Source organism: Leopardus geoffroyi, chromosome C1 (assembly GCF_018350155.1).
Source record: "Leopardus geoffroyi isolate Oge1 chromosome C1, O.geoffroyi_Oge1_pat1.0, whole genome shotgun sequence".
Classification (NCBI taxonomy): Eukaryota; Metazoa; Chordata; class Mammalia; order Carnivora; family Felidae; genus Leopardus; species Leopardus geoffroyi.
Window position 1 is genome coordinate 26115017 of NC_059328.1, and position 15693 is coordinate 26130709.

At 49.8% G+C, this 15693-nt stretch overlaps 1 protein-coding gene across 2 annotated transcripts in view; it reads left to right on the top strand.

Annotated features, from left to right (window-relative positions):
* The window catches only part of CC1H1orf94 (chromosome C1 C1orf94 homolog), a 37669-nt gene extending 22505 nt beyond the window's left edge, over nt 1–15164 (top strand). The window contains exons 3-7 of one of the 2 annotated variants that reach the window (XM_045476617.1): nt 500–760; nt 2058–2233; nt 6452–6529; nt 10374–10570; nt 14720–15164. In XM_045476617.1, the coding sequence (XP_045332573.1) occupies nt 500–760; nt 2058–2233; nt 6452–6529; nt 10374–10570; nt 14720–14795 (788 nt within the window). In that variant the 3' untranslated portion in view covers nt 14796–15164. The remainder of the gene's footprint in view (nt 1–499; nt 761–2057; nt 2234–6451; nt 6530–10373; nt 10571–14719) is intronic. The other variant, XM_045476618.1, reaches the window with a different exon arrangement.
* Nucleotides 15165–15693: the final 529 nt, after the last annotated feature.

Consider the following 15693-nt stretch of genomic DNA (forward strand, 5'->3'; position numbering starts at 1 on the left):
GGAATGTGTGTCTCCCCCACTAAGCCAGGGGCCCCCTGAAGGCAGCTTTGTATCCAGGGTTGGCACTGTGGATGAATAGAGAGAAGAGAGGGAAAAAAAGAGGGAGTGAGGAAAGAAAAAAGATAGGAATGAAAGGAGGGAAAAAGGAAGGAAGGGGAAGGAGGAAAATAAAAGAAGAGAAGAAAAGAAAGGTAATTGGGAAGAAGGAAGTTTGGATGGAAGAAAGGGAGAATGGATGGATGGAAGGGAGGAAGGTACAAATGGAGGGTGGATGGATCCATGTATGCATGCATGAGAGGGGAAGATTGGAATAGGCAATGGTCCACAAAGGCTCCAGGGAGAAGAGTAGGACTGGGTTGGGCTGGCAGAGAGGCCCCAGAGTGCTTTGAGTCCCAGGTGTGTGCTAGGGAGGACCTGTCACTTTGTCCACAAGAGGGTTCTCCCAGCATCCAGCACTTGGCCTTCCAGAGCCATTGACCCAGTTTCTCTCCTGCTGTAGAATGGAACCCTAGCACCAAGGATCCAACCAAGGGTCGAGAGAGCCTCTTTCTCAGTCAGTGGCCCCAGAGCCGGAAGGACACTGGTGGTGAGGAGAGTTGCAGTGACCCAATAGGCTCCATGTCCATGGCCCTGCCATCCACGAAGTCTGTATGGCCATCCGAGAAGAACCTGCTCTATGAGTTTCTTGGGGCCACCAAAAACTCCAGCGGGCAGCTGAAGCTTCGCAGCAAAATGGAGGTGGACGGGCTGGAGCTGAAACGTGAGTTGAGTGTGCCCAGGGGAGCATCTGTAGAGGAAGGGAATCCAGAAACTCTGCCGCCAAATGGCTGCCTTTGAGTCACTGTCTTTCTCTGGGTGTCAGTTTCTACACTCATAAAATGGGGAAATGACTTTCTCCTACGTCCCTCATCAGGAATACAACTACTAGGGAAATACAGGTGGCTTTCAGGGTCCCATGGGCATCATTAGTGGTCAATTTGAATACAACTCGGAGCCAGGGTGCTTCCTATCCCCTCAAGTTGCTCAAGCCCAAGAAAAATCCATGCTTCCTATTATTTCTACATTGAGATTATTCGTGTCCCTGCTTTCTCTCCTTACAACTGTTTCAGTCAGAACTCCTTTCCCAAAAAAGATGCCCATAAGGGGAAACTGAGGTCCCAGCTCTGACTCTGTGATAAGCTCACAGGACGTATTATAGCGGGAGAGAACCTAGGATTCATATCCCAGAACAACTCAACCAAATCTCGTTCATTCAGACTAACTTGGGGTCGTACCATATTAGTTAAATAATGTTTGAGATTTTTATTTTTTTATTATTATTTTTTTTTATTTTTTTTATTTTTTTTTCAACGTTTATTTATTTTTGGGACAGAGAGAGACAGAGCATGAACGGGGGAGGGGCAGAGAGAGAGGGAGACACAGAATCGGAAACAGGCTCCAGGCTCTGAGCCATCAGCCCAGAGCCTGACGCGGGGCTCGAACTCACGGACCGCGAGATCGTGACCTGGCTGAAGTCGGACGCTTAACCGACTGCGCCACCCAGGCGCCCCAATAATGTTTGAGATTTTTAAAAAGTGATTCCAATATAGGTACAATAACCTATATAAGGTTCTCGGTGTTGCCAAGTACATGTCCCAGGGGACTGCTTTAATAACTTGGTAAGAATGAATTCCAACGACATAGCAATTGTTGGTATAAAACTGGATTTTTGTAAAGCACTTGAAAGAATTTGGTTTTGTACCTAGGTGAAATATAGCCATAGCAACCTGGGTTATTGTTTTTTCTTGCTAAACCATCTCCTTTACTAGTGAATGATGGAGAAAGAGCTCTAAGACAGACCATGCTGGGATTCTCACTTCTTCCAAATTGGCCAGGTGTGTGCTAACGATGTTTTTCTGTAGTTGGAAAGTCACCCAAACTTTGAAGAACCTGAGTCTTGGAGCTTAAAAGACCTGACATCTGAGAGTGTTAATCCTGGGGTAGTCATGGTGCTGAGGGTGTCCTGGCCTCTTTCTTCTCCAATCCCTGAAATACTCTACCTCTCCTGTGACTTGCAGTTAACCCACCTGTGACAGTGGCCGACAAGAACAACCTCAAGTACACAGGGAATGTATTCACCCCACGCTTTGCCACAGCCTGGACCTCAGCAACCTTGAACCAGCCACTGTGGCTCAACCTCAACTATCCACCTCCGCCTGTGTTCACAAATCACTCCACCTTCCCACAGTATCAGGTGAGTGAGTGGGTCTGGCTGTCCAGCTTCCAGCCACGGAGAAGCTGTGGCTTATGGGGAGCCTGATTCACAAAGAGGCTTTAGACTTGTTATTCTCTTCATTGCAGCCACATCAGACCAACTGTGTGGTGTATACACACACACACACACACACACACACACACTTCTAAATTTTCCATTGTCTGAATTCCAGTTCACTCTATGCTGTGTATTCCAGATTTGCTTTGCTAGTTTTGGCCGTTTAAGTGCTTAGACTCCCAGCATAGGATGATGGTGTGGTCCCAGCTTCCCACCCACCTGCTAGTGCTTCCTTGTTACCTGGATGGTATGTGTCCTATAGAGTACTCAGGACAGTCCGGGTTTAGGACTTTTGTCCCAGCATAATTATTAAAAGCACACCCTTTCATTCTCAAGTGCCCTGGTGTGGACGCCAAATTGTATGGCCACCTTATTTCAACGACATCTGAGTGGTCTTAGCTTGTACCAGTGAAGGTGGCCTGGCATACACATTTTCAGTCTTGGGTTCATAGCCTAATAGCCTAAAGGGAATTAGTGACCAGAAACATATGTAGCAGGATTGGAAATTTTACTCACAGAACTTACTTATGCAGGAAAATGTAGTTTCTTTAGTTTGTCTATTTAAGTCAATTTCCCTTAAGAGTTGCTGCCCACTGGGCAGAAGGAAGAAAAAAATCAAATCAATGTCCACTCTGGTTTAAACTTGAGTTCAATTCAGTAGCTTAAATAGTCCCTTTAGGTAGTGCTCAGCTTCTCCAGGAAAGGCGCTCAGTGTCTAGGATTACTTAGTCTTCTGGCCCCCGCGCCAGCGCCTCTCCAGAGCAGCGCGTGGGTGTACCGGAGGGACATGCCAACTTGTAACAGTCAGGTCCTTGGGAACCTGCTGCCCCAGCCTGGCCCAGCAAAGCATGGAGAGAGCAAATAGAGAAGACAAGACACCTGAAAGTCATCTTGTCCTCTCTCTGTGTCCCTTCCCCTTCCCCTTCTCCTTGGCTCCCTGTGTCATTCCCTCTTTTATAGCAGAGCAGCAAGCCTTATGGCTTAGATGTCCCCTGAGCCGAAGGCAGATCTTCTCTGCCCCATATAAAGCCTCTCTGGGCCGGTGCACCAGCCTTAGCCCCAGAATCTTAAACAGAAGCTAAGCTTTCTTTCCCTTTGATGTTTTGCTTTCAAGCCTTTTTTGTTTGTTTGTTTGCTAAAGAGGACAAGGGCCCGCCCTCTCCTCCTGCAGGACAGAAAGCCTCACACTCGGGTCCCATATCTGGGTCCTCCTTACATCAGTCTTGAGAGAAGGGCCCGCATGCCCTCCTCCACTCACCGACCCCTTCTCCAGTACTCTTCACCCTTGCACGTTTGTGTTTGCTTGTTTACTCTTCAGGCATTTATTCATCGACTCACCGATGTATTCATTTTTATTTATGTGTTTACTCATTCATTTAAGTAATTCAAAAACCTTTGCTCGACACTGACTAGAGGCCAAGCATTGGCCAGGTGAGGGCATTCGAAGATGACAGACAAGCTCACAGTCCAGCACACGTCAGGAACAAATCAAAGAACAGCCCTGTGTGCACACCCCACCTCTGAAAGAAGCAGTTGCATACTTTTATGCAGTGTAAACCGATCCACTCTAAGTGCACTCACGGCTCGGCATATAAAGCTGATTCATGATGGCTTGCTTTATAAAGAGGAGATAGCGGCTCCTTGCTACGACACCTGCTTCTGACCTGACTTTTTGGAGGGAGTGAGATTCGAACGTACCTGAGCAGAGACCCTTTGTTTTCAGAGATGCCAGTGTTTGCAGGGCAGGGCTGCTTCCACGGCTTCCTGGCCTCAGCTGGAGACGCTCACCCTCCCAGGTAGTGATGGGGAACAGTGCAGTTTACCTTCTTCCAGCTCCTCGTGATTTCATAATGCCATCCAGCTTCAAGACAGCTCGTCAAGGGGCCTGATTTAATAAAAAGAAGGCAGGTTTTGGAATCGGCAGACTTGGGTTTAAAGGAATCTACTGCCTTCGAGCTGTGTGGCCTTGGGCAAGTTAAAGTTAGCTAAATGCTCTGAGCCCTGGTTTCCTCACTTGTGAAATGGGCTCATGATAATAAGCAGCAGCCACAGCAGCAGCATACGCTTGACTCGCTTGTAAGGTTAATTGAGTTCATGGGTGAGAAAGAGCTTTGAAAAATCTAAAGTGTGATACAGATGTTGGTTTTTATTATTATTCAGCCCTGGTCTTCCTAGGAAACAGGGTCAGGGAACTCCAAAGACCTGGAGGAGACACAGGGAACTGTCTATCCTAGTCTCTTTTCCTACTTGGCGTTAGGAATAAAGATGAGGTCCCAAAGCCAATTTGCTCAGAACCCTACTGTGGAGTGATACGGAGCGATGCAGAGCCATGAAAGACTAAGTTCACAGCACCAAGGAACTCCAGAGTGCCCTGGGCTGCTTGGCATAAAGGAATGCTGCTCCCAGTTAAGGAGGGAGAGTGGAAAGAGGCCATGACCTCAAGCAAAGAAGAATGAGTGTTTATTTACCTTGCTTTCGATTTTCCAGAATTGCAAGTTGAACAACTAGCAACATCCTTAAAGTCAGATAGTGTGTTGCTCATGCTGATGCGTGTGGCCCAGCCTCTTGAAAATCTATCCAGGATGGAGCAGGAAGGTGGCTGTTTGTCTTGCCCAGGCCGATGTGGAGGGGATGGTGGCCTGGGGCAGTCTGCTGTGTATAACAGAGCCGAGGCTGATGGGGAGGGAGATGGACACACAGAACATGGGCTCGGAGCTGGCTGCCGGCTGGAACAGCCCCATCTGTCCGACTTCTCTGTCCAGGGTCAGGCCACGGCCGGGGTCACAGAGACTAGGCTGTGGTCATGATGGTGAAGGGGTTGCCCTGGCCGCAGGGTCTGGGATGCAGGTGAAGGGGCTGGTGGAGGCGGGAGGGGCCTGACCACGGTCTGTGTCAGTTGGTTGGGAGCAGAGACCAAGGAGAGGTTCTTAGAGGATGTGTAAACTTGGGGACCTGGAAGATAGGGCCCCATGTCAGGAATTCTGGAGCCTTTGATGAGGAGCTCATGGGCTCTGAGGAAGTCATCAAGGGTACAGTGTCAGCCACCAACACTTTGATAGTTGCCACAAGCTGAGCCCAGAATGAAGGCAACATCTCAGGGTTTGGAATCTTTGGGAAAGACATACTGGCCTGAGGGGTGCTTTGAGCAGCATCTGAGGAGATGACTCTGAATTGGCAGGTAGAGGCAGTCTGAGATTAGAGGGGCCATGATCTGACGCCACCCACAGAAGCACATTCTGTGTGTGTGTGTGTGTGTGTGTGTGTGTGTGTGTGTGTGTATACATGGATGCCTGAGGCCACCCCAGACAGAGTTCGGAATAAAGATTCCACTTTCCATCAGGCTGAACTGCCAGACAGCTTCTCCAAGGGGTGGGGAGCAGTGAGAAATGCTAAAAATCCCTAACATTTGCAGAATCCTCACTATGTGCTGGGCACTGTTCTAAACCCTTTAGATGCACTAGCTCATTGATCTTTGGGCCAATCCTCATCATAAGGTACAGACTCAGGTGTACATGTGGCACATAGACACACAGCAGCAGGGACCCAAACTAATGCACCCGAAACACGCAGCTGCAGACACAAATGGAAGCACACGTGTTGTTGTGTTTAAATAAACACAGATGCAAACTGACACACACATACACACAGATGTACATCGATACCTCCTGTCTTGGGGCAGGAATGGGGTTTGGGGAAAGGACAAAGGGTGAAATAGCAAAAAAAAATAATGTAGCTACTTTCACAGGCTTTCCAGGTTCAAACACATATAATTTTGTAGACAAGGGAAAAGAGGCTCAGAGAAGTGAAGTGATTTTCCCAAAGTCACACAGCCACCAAGGGGCAGATCTGGGATTCAAGAGGCAATCAGGTTCCTCAAGGTCTTACCTTAAATACTCACCCCAAGGGCTATGAATCCTGCCCAAGAAGGGGCTTCCTGTGTGGGGTGAGTTGTGCTTGTTTGGCCTGATGGCTGGACAGGACTGACTGGTGGGTGGGTCTGGCCGGCAGTGTGGTGGGACGGACTCGAGCAGGCTGGCAATCCAGGCATGTGAGCTGGTCTTTGGGCTGAGCGGCTACCGCTCTCTGGCTGGCTGGGAGCCCTTTTCCGCACACTGCTGAGCCTCCCCCTTCTCTCTGCAGGGCCTGTATCCACAGCGTGCAGCCAGGATGCCCTATCAGCAGGCCCTGCACCCCCAGCTGGGCTGTTATTCCCGACAGGTGAGTAGACAACCTGCCCACCTCTGTCCCAGCTCCACAAAGGCCTTCAAGTCAGAAGGACATCTGCTGCCTCGTCTTTATCCAGCTGGGCACTGGCCATATATTCCCTGGCCCGCCCTTAGCCCCAGAGAACAGGCACAGAGGCCAGTGTGCATGTGGAGACAAACCAGTGTCCCTTGGTGATAAGAGCTGGCACCTGCAGAGCCCTCACTATGTGCCAGCCGTTCTCTACAGGCTTAACCTGCATAAACTAAGGGCAGGGCGCCTGGGTGGTTCAGTTGGTTGGGCATCCGACTGCGGCTCAGGTCATGATCTCACAATTCATGAGTTCTAGCCCCACATCGGGCTCTACTGTCAGCACGGAGCCCGCTTTGGATCCCCCGTGCCCTTCTCTCTCTACCCCCACCCCCAGCGGCTCACGCAAGCGTGCTAGCTCTCTCTCAAAAATAAATAAACTTTAAAAGAGAGAGAGAGAAAAAGGGCTTTACCTGCATGAACTTCACAACCGCCCTATGAAATAGATTAAAGATGAGGACACTGAGGCACAGAGAGATTAAATAACTTGCGCAAGGTCACAAAGTTAACATACTAGTGAGCTTTTCCTGTGGCAACAGATGGCCTCAATACCTCAGAGGCTTTCAACAATAAATACTTATTTTTCACTCATAGGCCTCTGAGTTGGTTGAGCTGGGCTGGGGTTGGGTTCAAGCCTGTTTCATGTGACCTCCTTTTGGGATCAAGACACGGTAGCTTTGGCTCCTGCCACGGTGGATGACCGGAGTGCCAGAGGGGTGAGCGGAAACACGTGATGCTTCCGAGCGCCTCGGCGTAGAGCCAGCACGTGGGATGTGCGCCTACCCGCTTTCCACTGGCCAAGGAAAATCACATGGGTTTGCCCAGCATCAGTGGGGCTGGGGACTCACACCCTTCCATGTCAGTTTGTCAGTTAAAATACGAGACACCTAGTTAAACTTAAATTTCAGATAGACGGTGGGTAGACTTTTAGTAGAAGTTAGCTCCAAATATTGCATGAGCCACACCGATATTAAAAAATTATTTGCTGTTCATCTGCAATTCAGATTTAACTGGATATCTTTTTTTGTTTGTTTGCTAAATCTGGCACCCCTGCTTCCGTGGGTAGCGGATACGTGCTTAAAAATCACACGACGGCAAAATTGGGAGTTTGACCTTGGGCAGCTCAGCTTCAGAGTCCATGCTGCCAATGACCATGGTTTACTGCCTCTTGGACACAGATACACAAAAACACAGTATCAAAATAAAGCAGCAGAGACAAATGCAAACACACAGAGACACACATGAAGATATAGTCATATGCACGCCACCAGGCTGCACACACAAGTGTGTTCAGAGAGACTGAGAGTCTTGGGGCAGCAACGGGGGTGTGAGGAGAGAAGCTAATACTGCTCTTCATCCCCAGGCTGGTCTTGGCCCCTCACACACAGGTGGACAGACCCCCACCCCCCGACACACACACACTCAGACTTACACTCCTTGGCTCTCCTTTCTCCCCCCAGGGAGCCCCACCCTTTCTCTGCAAACTGCCCCCCCTGACCTGAAGTATGTTGGAATGTTCCAGAGGGTAGAGAAGGGCCCATAGGTAGAGCCTACTTTATTAGCTGGGCCAGAACTGTTTCTCTAGCAGTAGGGAATCTGCATCCTGAAGAAGAACAGAGAGGAGACAGTCCGGCTCACAGAATCTCAGTCAGTCACCCCCACCCCACAAACAGTGATACCAACCACCTAGCCCCCATCTAGCTCCAAAGAGTTCGCACTGAGGCAACCTTCTGGGAGTGTGTGCATCTGAAAAAGTAATATAAGAACATGGTACAAAATTTTTAAAAATGTCAGAGTCACTGTTGCTGGTTCCTCAAGCATCTTTCCAGTGGTATCTATTTATACAAACATTTTGTACAAATGCCGCTTTCTGGGCACACTGTTCTAACATTAGTTTCGTCAGCAGAGAGTATCCTGGAGATGGTTCCAGAACGGCATACGTGGCCGTTGTATGGTGTTTAGCTGTTACATGTAGTTAGGGTACCTTTCTAAAGAAAGCTTGTATCAGCTGTAGGACCCCCGTCTCCTCTCTCACGTCAGTTCCCTCCCAGGTCCGGGACTCCACCCACCACCCCCACCCCCAAGAAAACCAGGGGGATTTTCTGCCATTTTCTTGCAGGTGTCTGTCCTGGGAGGTGTCTTCCTGGGTTCTTTCTTTGAGCCCTTGGCCCTTTCTGACTTTCAGCTTGTCATCTTGGGGTTTTGGTGCCCATGTCCAGCATCACCCAGTCCTATGTATCCTCTGGGGGAGACATGGGGAGGGCCAGGATGGAGGAGCATACCTCCAGCCTCCAGAGGGAGCATGCGTGGAGGTGCGGTACAGCGGGGTGCCTTGGGGCTTCCCACTACAACTCTGACACCTTGAAGCACTTTACTACGCAAGGTCTTAACTTCTCTGAACCCCATTTCTTCATTCCTACAGTGAGAATAGTAATGGTCCTGCCTCCCAGGGCTGTTTGGAGTTTGAGTGAGAGAATCTATATGAACGGCTGGGCATGCCCTAAGCACTCAATAAACCCTAGCCTTTGTGAGTTTTTTTGTTTTTTGTTTTTTTTTAATGAGATAAGGATGTGCAGTATTGGAGAGAGGGCTGTCTGTGTGCTGAATCCCTGAGCAGCTTGGACCCCAGACTCTTGCTTTCAAAGAGGAAGCCCAGAAGTTTCCCCAATTTTCCCTTCGGCACACAGGAGGATGGCTGTCCAAGAGAGAGTTTTCTGACGTTTGGAGCTGTCAGTAGTAGAACGTAGTGCTTAACATGTAATGAGCTCCCCATCACTTTAGGTATTCAAGCAGACACTTAGTGGCCTCTTTTTTCCTCCCTCCTCTTCCTCTCTCTTTCTCTCTTCCACTCATTCATTTACTGTATGTTTATTGAGCAGTTTCTGTGTGCCAGGCATTGTCTTAAGGCTGAGAAGATATCAGTAGATAAGACAGATAGGGTCCCTGGCGTGTCCGTTGGTGGGAGTCGAATCCAGGTAGTGTCTGAAACCCCACTGAGTTCCTAATTTTCTCCAGAGTGTGAGCTGAATCCCACTGCCTTTTTGTGCCCTTTCTCCCAGACTCACACTGTGCAGTACTGTAACCGCTAGCCACATGTGGCTATTTAAACTTAAGTCAATTAAAATTAAGTAAAGTTTAAAATTCAGTTCCTCATTCACAGCAGTCACATTTCAAGTAGTCAGTCAATAGCCACATGGGGCCGGCGGCTACCATACTGGGCAGTGCAGACACAGGACATCTCCATCACCTGTCACGGGCATTTCCATGGGGCAGGTCTGTCTTGCATTGGGAATCTGTTGAGATCCTGAGGTAGAGGCCAGGGACATATAAATCTCAACAGCTTTTTTTTTGACAGTAAAAGTAAGAGACAAGGGCTTTGGGGATGGTTATTGACAGAGGAACAGGTAGGGAGGTGGGGCAGAGAATGGGAATAAAATTTATGTACTATTACGTGCCAGTCTCTTTACTTATATCAGCGGACTCAGGGGAGTCCGTTGGGGGAGGGGAGTGTTTGCCCATTCTACAGACGAGGAAACTGAGGCTCAGATAAATTACGTACCTTGCCAGTCAGACACAGCAGCTGAGCCCTGTGCTTTTGCCATTTCAACACATTGCTTTCTGTATACCCACAATGAGCGAGGGGCAAGGGGCTGGGGGGGGGGGCGGGGGTGGAGCCTGGGATTAGGGTTGGGGTTAGAGCTGGGAACCATGAGGTTTGGAAGCAGTGGGCTCTGCAGGACCCAGCCCCTCTCTCATCTCTGACCTGCAGGTGACACCGTACAATCCACAGCAGATGGGACAGCAGATTTTCCGCTCTTCCTACACCCCCCTGCTGGGCTACATCCCCTTTGTGCAGCCCAGCTATCCGTACCCTCAGAGGACACCTCCAAAGCTCTCCGCCAATCCCCGAGACCCTTCCCCCATGGCAGGGGATGGGCCGCAGTACCTCGTCCCCCAGGCGTACGGGTGAGTCCTCAACTCGCACTGGGAGTCCGCCTGGTACCCAGAAAGCTGCCGGGGAGGGGAGGCGAGTGCTCCGGGCCTCGCTGGTGTGTTCTTGGTACGTACGTTCCATGGTTGAGGGGAGGGAGGGGCCCTGTGCCTGTCAGGAGGCTATGTGGGTCGCGGACCGGTACGGTGTGGAAGTGAGGCCGGTCTGAGGCCTGCCGGGCCCCTTCCGTAGGCCCATCGGGGGGCTGGGCCCCACAGTCTGGCTGCAGAAATGTAGCTGCAGAGCTGTAGTGGATGACGATGCACTGTCTATAGCAGGTGGCAGGTAGTGAAGCATAACACACCTGCCTTTACCTGTTTGCTTGGTTTACAACAGGACACGGCCAGGTGATCTTCTTACAGCTTTCTCCCCCCACTTCCTGCACCCTGAGCTCCTTCCCAGGCTAATCTCTCCAACATCCTGTTGACTTTGTAACAGGCCTGCTGAAGGGGCTTCCATTGCTTATCAGGGCTCCTCACGCTTCTCCTCCGAAGTGCCCCAAACGGCAGATGAGAAGGATTTAACCGCAAGCAGCCAACACAAACTCAACATTTTAGCCGAAAATTCCACACACATTTTACCTGCTGGTCAGCCATAAAGTTATGTTTGTTGTTTTAAGATGACAGCACGCGGCCGCTCATTCCCACCCACCAAATCTTCAACTAACATTCATGCTCAGGAAAGGGAGATGGGAAAAGTGAGGCAAGGTGGGTGCAGGCCCCGGTCTCCCCAGAGGGGCGATTTGGTCATTCAAAAGGTGTTTATTGAGGACCTTGTGTGTGCCTGGCACTGTCTTAGGCAGTGGTTCCTGGAGGGAACAAGGCAAAGGTTTTCCTTCTCTCATTCCAGTGGAAGAAGTAGACAATTCCGAAATAAACAAGCAGCTCATGTGTCAGGGGCCAGAGGTTAGGAGAGAGAGAATGAAGGGATGTCTCCTGAGCAGAGATCTAAATGAAATGAGGGATTATATATAGGTGATGAGCTCTCTGGGCAGAAATACAAAGCGCAGTGGCCCTGAGGTAGGAAGTGTTCCTGGAGCATAGCGCGTAGGAGAGGGAGTGGGTGGGATTGGGATCAGAGAGGATGCAGGGCCAAACTAGATAGGGCCTGGTGGGCATGGTGAGGAGTTTTAAGAGCAGTGGGAAGCCATTAACGCTTTTAACCTTTGGAGTACGTATTCTAATTCTCCGTCTAGAGAAGAGGATGTTGGCCAATGTATGAAGCCTGGACCACGGGCCAAGAGCCGGTGCAGGGGAGCAGGATAGGAGCCCTGACAGCTGTCGGAGTAAGAGGTGCTGGCGGTGTGGACTAGAGCAGAGACCGTGGGAAGGAGCTAAGTGAAAAGATCTGGAGTATTTATTTTCTTGGTTGAATTGACAGGACTTGATGGTGCAGGATGTGGAAGGAGGGAAAGAGAGAAGCCAAGCATGATTCTTCAGTTTTTGATTTGAACAAGTGGAAATGCCAAAATACTAAGGTCAAAATGACTCTTAAAGACGGGCCTGTCGATGCAGTTTGGTTTTGGGTATGCAAAATTTGAGAGGCCCGTTACACATATGAGTGGGGCTGTTGACAGGCAGGTGGATGTGAGTCTGGGGCTCAAGGGAGAGGCTGGGGTTGGCAATATAAATTCGGGAGTCATTAGCATATAGATGATATTTAAAGGCACGGGGTGGGATGAGATCGCCCAGGGAGTATGTGTGCATCGAGAGGAGATGAGGCCCAAGGACTGAGCCCTGGGCCTCCTACAGGTAGGGAGGTTGGGGAGTTGTGGAGGACGCAGCAGAGGCTCTAAGAGGGGGCGTTAGTGAGGTGGGTGAAGGAATAGGTGAGGGTGGAGTATAGGAGGCCAGGGAGGAGGTGTTTCCTGGAGGGGAGAGGGAGGGATCACAGAGGAATGTGAGCACCTGGGCTAGGATGCAGGGAGTGCCAGGCAGGGCCGTGGTGTCTGGGGTTCCCAGTCATCTGGGCGGAACAGGTCTAGGAGAGGCGGCGCTGGGCAGGAAGCACGCAGGGGCCCTGGGGGAGAGTGTAGTCCGGGTAGTCCGGGAGACAAGTAGGGTCAGGAGCAAAGAAGCGAACCAAGAGACTAAACCATATGGAAAGGGAGAGGAAGGAGCAGGTGGCTGTCAGGGAAGGAGGAGCCGAGCGGTCCCCTCCCTTTGCCACATCAGTTTGCATGCATTCATCGGGGTAGGATAACCACACGGTTTATCTTCCAAACAACAATAAGTTTGAGAGTTAAAAGGAGCACAAAGAATAATCACACTGGAAATGCCAGTGTAGAGACTGTTGCAGGCAAACCAGGACAATTGGCCATGTGCAAGGCAGTTCAAGCTCCTCCTCTTCCTCCAGGAATCACTCCTGGATCACTCTAGTCCATGGGGATTACCTCTCCTCCTGGCTCTCTAATGAACATCCTGTCCAAACCATGCCCTTGACAGTTGAACCCATCGAAAGTTCCCAACCTGGGGGCGCCTGGGTGGCGCAGTCGGTTAAGCGTCCGGCTTCAGCCAGGTCACGATCTCGCAGTCCGTGAGTTCGAGCCCCGCGTCGGGCTCTGGGCTGATGGCTCAGAGCCTGGAGCCTGTTTCCGATTCTGTGTCTCCCTCTCTCTCTGCCCCTCCCCCGTTCATGCTCTGTCTCTCTCTGTCCCAAAAATAAATAAACGTTGAAAAAAAATTTAAAAAAAAAAAAAAAAAAGAAAGTTCCCAACCTGGATGGCCTAGATTCATGGGGTATGGCAATCCGATATGAGGTGTGTCCTGAGTAATTTGCTACCAGTAATTATGAAATGCTGAAGTACGGGCTATGTATGGTCTTTTTTGTAAATCAGAGTGGAATCCAGTGTATCCCTATAATATCACTTTCCATCATTTCTTTTCCAATGTGATTTTTGGAAGAGAGAAAAAAGGGTGGGGTTAGGGGGGGTTAGAGCCAGCATAATTGTTTATGAGGCATCTCCCTTGTGCCAGGTCGTGGGCTGGGCCCTGGGCATAAAGTGGCAAATAGTCCAGATAAGGTCCCTGCTCTCCTGGAATTTATTTAATGAAAGGGGAATCTAACTAACCCAAAGCCTTGCTTGCCCATGACACTGTGAGCGAGAGATCTGGATACCAGCTGAGGCATTACAAATTAATGCGGTGGCTTGTTCCCATTCCTTCTTCCCTCCCCCACCCCCTCCCTCTTCTCGTTTCATTAATTCATGGGAGGGTGTGGTGAACGTGAGCGTCTTCTGTAATATGCATCTGCCCAGCTGAAAAGGGACCCAGAATCCCTGGATTAGACTAAATCTAGCCATTTGTTCCGCTGCGATTTGTACTGATCTCCGTTCCCATTCATTCCAAGTATCCTAGCAGATGGGTGAAAAAATTGCTGTAGGATCCCAGAAGTGTGAGTAAATGATTCCATCTGGAGAGGTCAGGGAAGGGGTCACGGAGGAGATGGCTTCTGAACTCTCTTTTGAAGTATGAACGGGAGTGTGGTGCCGGGGAGAAAGAGCGGTCTGCGCTTGGAAGGTGAGGCTCAAATGCTCTCGGCTTTTCCTTCCCTGCTGGTCTAAGCGAAGTCCCAGGCACTCAGTGACGTCTCAGTGCTTATTCCTCGCACTGGTGTTGAAACGGAAAGCCTGATTTCGTCTGGTGTTGATAAGGGGTCAGGGAGCCCTGGGATGGTCTAGACTCCGGGGTCTCCCACTGGGACGTGGCCCTGAGTTCCGTGGTGTGGTGGCATTCCTGAAGGACACACCTGGGTCCTCTAAGGCAGGTAGAATGGCTTTAGGCCCACAGGTAGGGTGCTCAGATCCGGAGAGGCTCCCTGCTGTGTGGTCTGGAGATTGGGGGAGCACTGGCCCCAGAGAGGCAGTCCCTTACAGGCTGCCAGGGGCTCCTTGCCTTAAGGAAGTGGCAGAAGAAGCTCTTTATTGCCCTCCAATTGGATCATTTTAATATTTTATTTTCCCAGAGCCAAAGCTTTTTTTTTTTTTTTTATGCTAACGCGTTTAGCCTTCAAGCCTGTCATGATCTCCCCAGTCCTTGACAGCCACAAAATTAATGTATTACTTTTTCTAATATCTCTGCTAACATCAGGAGTTTCATCATGACACTGTATTCTCTCTCTTCCAGGTTTGGCTCGACGGCTGGTGGGCCCTTGATGAATAGCCCCTATTTTTCCTCCAGTGGGAATGGCATAAATTTTTAGATGGTCTTCTCTTCTCCCCCCTCCTACCTTAGCCCTTGGATCAGGGCTAAGGGCTCTGGAATTCTGGATTCTGTAATAGCAGCGTGGCATGAAGTTGGAGAAGCCAAGGCTCCGACCAGGTCATAGACAGAAAACAGCAAGACCAGACTCATCTGTTGACCAGCTCTCTCACACACATAGCCCCCCTCACACACACCACCCGCTACACGTGCACCTCCCTCATATTCACACTCACCTGCTCAACCATCTATGCACCTGTATTTAGCTGACATGAGTGATTTTTGTTTTTGTTGTTGTTGGTAAAATAGAAATAAGACACTTAATTTTAGAACGTTTGTATTTTATGATAAAAGTGAGAGCTGCTTGAAATGGAGTGTGCCTATTTATTTTTGTGATGTTCTGTGTCCTCTCCACTGCTCATTTCTCCCACGCACGAGACACAGCGTTTACCCAGAACATGACAAGAAACCACAGGCCGGAGTCCTCAAAGTGCTGCTGTCTAAATACAGGAGCCCAGGGATCATAAACTGAAGGGCTTACTCTTCTCTTCGGTGACCCACCCACTTCTCAACATCCCAACTGATGTATCTCAGGAGTGGACATAAAAGAAGGACACCCTGCTCAGGTGGCTGTTTTACAGAAAATGTCTCTCTTGGACGCAAGATGGGGAAATTTGATCTGGAAATCAATTCCAAGAATAATCCTAAATGTGACGGACTAATTCCAGAGATTGTCTATCAATGCCAAGCCCCAGGCCAATGACAAAACTGAACCTGATGGCACTGCCCTTTGATCTGTCTCGATCAGCTTTTATCAGTGACTTGAATAAGGGTGTTGAGAGCATCCTGACCACACATGTGGAGGACACAGTTCTGGGAAGAGATGATGGTCTCATCTG